This window comes from Aethalodelphis obliquidens, unplaced genomic scaffold (assembly GCF_003676395.1).
Source record: "Aethalodelphis obliquidens isolate GAN/ISIS:26980383/991018 unplaced genomic scaffold, ASM367639v1 scaffold34, whole genome shotgun sequence".
NCBI classification, from domain to species: domain Eukaryota; kingdom Metazoa; phylum Chordata; class Mammalia; order Artiodactyla; family Delphinidae; genus Aethalodelphis; species Aethalodelphis obliquidens.
The window spans coordinates 2,111,772-2,116,046 of record NW_020837978.1 but is presented as its reverse complement, the minus strand read 5'-3'; the positions used below and the strand labels follow the sequence as shown (position 1 = coordinate 2,116,046).

General features: G+C 58.3%; 1 protein-coding gene across 1 annotated transcript; it reads left to right on the top strand.

Annotated features, from left to right (window-relative positions):
• Positions 1–349: 349 nt before the first annotated feature.
• LOC113631678 (tubulin beta-2B chain) lies at positions 350–3,387 on the top strand. Its single transcript, XM_027128252.1, has 4 exons — positions 350–504; positions 1,247–1,355; positions 1,610–1,720; positions 2,067–3,387. Exons 1-4 carry the CDS (start codon positions 448–450, stop codon positions 3,125–3,127), a joined length of 1,338 nt encoding a protein of 445 aa, XP_026984053.1. The 5' UTR covers positions 350–447; the 3' UTR covers positions 3,128–3,387.
• The last annotated feature ends 888 nt before the right edge of the window (positions 3,388–4,275 follow it).

Sequence of the window (4,275 nt, the reverse complement as noted above, 5' to 3'; positions counted from 1 at the left end):
GTCACCCTCGCGTCGCCGCCCTCCGCCCTCGGTTCCGCCACCCACCCCGCAGTCGCAGGGCCCAGCTTTTCCACATCCTCCCCCCATCCTAGACAATGCGCACGCCCCCATCCTACCCCCGCAGCCCCCATGCCTCGCCCGTTCCGCAAGCCTGTGCTGATTGGCCGCGGGCCCGTGGTCCAGCCCCTTGGACGGTCCCTGGGGCCCGGAGCATTACGTCAGCGGGGCCTGGAGAGCGCTAGCCCGAAGGGGACTGGGGAGCTCGGGCTGGGGGCGCGGCCTGCGCGGGCGGCCCCACCCTCCTCGCATAAAAGGCCGAGCCCGCTGGGCGGACGCTCTCAGCCGGCTGGTTCCCGAGCGCGTTCCCGGTGACCCCGCAGTGGGTGTGTAGGCGGACGGACAGACTGACCAGACGCCGACCGGGGCCAGAAGCAGCGAGCCGGCACCATGCGTGAGATTGTGCACATCCAGGCGGGCCAGTGCGGCAACCAGATCGGCGCCAAGGTGGGCGCGGCGCCCGGGAGGGGCCGGGGTGGGGCCGGGGACGCCGGCCTAGCGCCCTTCGGGGTTGCGGGCGCTAGCGTGGTCCTGAGCAGGCCCGCGGCTCGCCAAGCGCAGACCTTCCCGGCTGCTTTGGGCCGCAGAGCGGGACGTGGGCCCGAGGCGACTTTCGGGGGGCATGGGGAGAAACCTCTCAACTTTCTGCTGTAACTCGTTTGGAATCCCGGTCCCACGGCCTCCCTTTCCTCCCGGCTCTTCTCCTAGCCCGGTACGCGGGCCTGGAGAGCGCGGGGGTGTGTCCGCCGGGCTGTGTGCGCGGCTTTGCGGGCGGGGCCCCGACGCCAGGAGAATCGATTTGACGCGCTCGAACCCGAGTCGAGCTGCGGGGGGAGGGGCGGAGAGCGATCTTCCTGAGGTCTCTGGATGTGCTTTGAACCTAAAACCCCCCTCCTTCAGCCCCCTCCGGTCCCTGTTCCCCTGCCCGCCCCTAGGCGCCGCTGGGGTCCCTGCGCGTCCGCCCCTCCCCGCCAGACCCCCGCCTCCTGCCGCGAGCAGCTGTTCGCCCGGGAAACGCCCAGTTTCAGTTCCGTGGCCTTGCAAAATGCAAGCCCTGCGCCTGTGCAGGTCCCGCTGCCTTAAAGCTCCTAGCGGTTGGGTTATCGGAACTGAGAGGGGGATTTTCACTGTGAGTCGCGGCCTCTCTGAAGGGTGGGGCGTGGCTAAATGCAGGCTTTTTGTGTCTCAGTTTTGGGAGGTCATCAGCGATGAGCATGGGATCGACCCCACCGGCAGTTACCATGGAGACAGTGACCTGCAGCTGGAGAGAATCAACGTGTACTACAATGAAGCCACTGGTGATGGCCTTTACCCCTTCCCCTCTCCCCCGGGGACTGACCCCAGGGGTGTGGCCCCAGGGGAGGGTGGACTGGCGGATTTAGGATTCCCATCTTTCCCTGAGGTTTTCCAGCGGGCGCCCCTTTGAGAATCCTGTCGTCCTATGTCCTTTGTTTGGGGGAGACAATCAGCGCCTGCAAAAAGGAAGCTGGTTCCAGGCCCTCCTCTCCCGAGCTCTCTGCCTGCAGGTCTGAGTCCTGCTCTGTCCCCGCAGGTAACAAATACGTGCCTCGGGCCATCCTGGTGGATCTGGAGCCGGGCACCATGGACTCGGTCAGGTCTGGACCCTTCGGCCAGATCTTCAGGCCCGACAACTTCGTGTTTGGTGAGTGACTGCCATGGCTGACGGCCTGGGAGGCACATTTTACGCTGGACAGCTCAGGGTGGAGCGGTGTGACCGCCTTAGAGTTGTATACAGTATAGAGTTGTGTGTTGATTTTGTCTCAGTATACCCTAAAACAAAATGCCGTTCAACCTCTAATAGCCAGGTCCCTAACCCTCCTTATTTATAATCATGTCCACGACCAAATATTTTAATGTCTGGCCATTTTAACGACAACCTGAAATAATCTGCTCGGAGCACTGACTCCCTGAGCTCTATTAAAGGGTTTAGGGAGAAAGGAATCGAAGGCAGTCATCAGGGACTTACGAAGACTCTTTCCCTCCGGCAGGCCAGAGCGGTGCCGGCAACAACTGGGCCAAGGGCCACTACACGGAGGGCGCGGAGCTGGTGGACTCGGTCCTGGACGTGGTCCGGAAGGAGTCAGAAAGCTGTGACTGTCTGCAGGGCTTCCAGCTGACCCACTCGCTGGGGGGTGGCACCGGGTCCGGGATGGGCACCCTCCTCATCAGCAAGATCCGCGAGGAGTACCCCGACCGCATCATGAACACCTTCAGCGTGATGCCCTCGCCCAAGGTGTCGGACACGGTGGTGGAGCCCTACAACGCCACGCTGTCCGTGCACCAGCTGGTGGAGAACACGGACGAGACCTACTGCATCGACAACGAGGCGCTGTACGACATCTGCTTCCGCACCCTGAAGCTGACCACGCCCACCTACGGGGACCTCAACCACCTGGTGTCGGCCACCATGAGCGGGGTCACCACGTGCCTGCGCTTCCCGGGCCAGCTCAACGCCGACCTGCGCAAGCTGGCCGTGAACATGGTGCCCTTCCCGCGCCTGCACTTCTTCATGCCCGGCTTCGCGCCGCTGACCAGCCGGGGCAGCCAGCAGTACCGCGCACTGACGGTGCCCGAGCTCACGCAGCAGATGTTCGACTCCAAGAACATGATGGCCGCCTGCGACCCGCGCCACGGCCGCTACCTGACCGTGGCCGCCATCTTCCGGGGCCGCATGTCCATGAAGGAGGTGGACGAGCAGATGCTCAACGTGCAGAACAAGAACAGCAGCTACTTCGTCGAGTGGATCCCCAACAACGTGAAGACGGCCGTGTGCGACATCCCGCCCCGCGGGCTCAAGATGTCGGCCACCTTCATCGGCAACAGCACGGCCATCCAGGAGCTGTTCAAGCGCATCTCGGAGCAGTTCACGGCCATGTTCCGCCGCAAGGCCTTCCTGCACTGGTACACGGGCGAGGGCATGGACGAGATGGAGTTCACCGAGGCCGAGAGCAACATGAACGACCTGGTGTCCGAGTACCAGCAGTACCAGGACGCCACGGCCGACGAGCAGGGGGAGTTTGAGGAGGAGGAGGGCGAGGACGAGGCCTGAGCCCCGCGTGCGGCTGGACGTGGCCGGAGGCCCCGTGGCTGGAGGCCGGGAGGAGAGCGAGGGGGAGGGGGGCCTGCGGAAGGAGAGAAGCATGGGCTGGGGTCACCGCGGCCGGGCGCTGGTTCACAGGTGCTCTTCACTGTTGCCCGTCCCTTTTTTTTTTTTCCTCTTTGTAATATTGATGACATCCATGTAACATCTGCGATCTTTCTGAACTACTGTTGTAATGGCTAAAATCACATAAACGTTTGTGTCCTAATGGTGTCCTCTTTTCTGTCTCTTTATTATCAATTTAAATGTCACTTTCAGAACACATTATATTGAATCCTTCTTTCAGAAAAGCGAAGGGATGGGGAAAATCTCACATGAATTTACTGTTCAATGTGGTAAAACTGAACCAACCACAGTCACAGCCACTTTAGGCGGGGAGAGCAATCCGAACTTTAAGATGCCTTCAAGTAAATATGTTAGAGTTGAGAGATGCCTGCTTGAGGGCACACTGACTATTCTCATGGAGAAACCCTGCTATACCTTTATTTCCTCTACAAATAGTTACTACCTGCGCACAGCACAGAGAGTGGAAAGAAAGCCGCTCTTCCTCCTGTGTCTCGACGCATTTTCTTTCCCGGAGGGCAGGCATTCTTATATTGTTCTCTTTCTTGCGTCCTTGCAGAGATTTTCCATGAGTCTTGAAACCTACTGAGATTATGCCCTTTTTCTTTCTTCACAGGTTATGATACCAATACTGTTCTGCTGCCTTTTTTCACTAAACAGTGTATCTTTAAAATACAGAGCGGCCGCCTCCTTTCAATGGATAAATAGTTCCCATTACGTCGCTGCGCCATGTTTTATTTAACCAGTTCCCGACCAATGGACATGTAGGTTGCTTATGCTTTTATCTGATAGCGCCACAGTGAATAAGTCTGTCCATATATCGTTGTGTGAAGTACTCTAAGTGGAATATTCTGTCAAAGGGTGTATGATCCTGTGACATTTTAAGTTAATGAAATCCCCTGTACTTAGAAATCCCAACAGATTTATAAATTGTTAATAGACTAAAATTCTCAAGCAAACTTTCTCCCAGCAATTATGTTTATACTACATTACAAACTATTTGCACATTAACTACCTTTGGATTCATATGAAAT

Bases quoted from the DNA above. Each gene is read 5' to 3' on its own strand.
- LOC113631678 (XM_027128252.1), top strand. From the start codon at position 448: ATGCGTGAGATTGTGCACATCCAGGCGGGCCAGTGCGGCAACCAGATC. The intron at 1,356-1,609 runs GTGATGGCCTTT...CTGTCCCCGCAG, and splicing joins GTACTACAATGAAGCCACTG to GTAACAAATACGTGCCTCGG. The intron at 1,721-2,066 runs GTGAGTGACTGC...TCCCTCCGGCAG, and splicing joins GCCCGACAACTTCGTGTTTG to GCCAGAGCGGTGCCGGCAAC.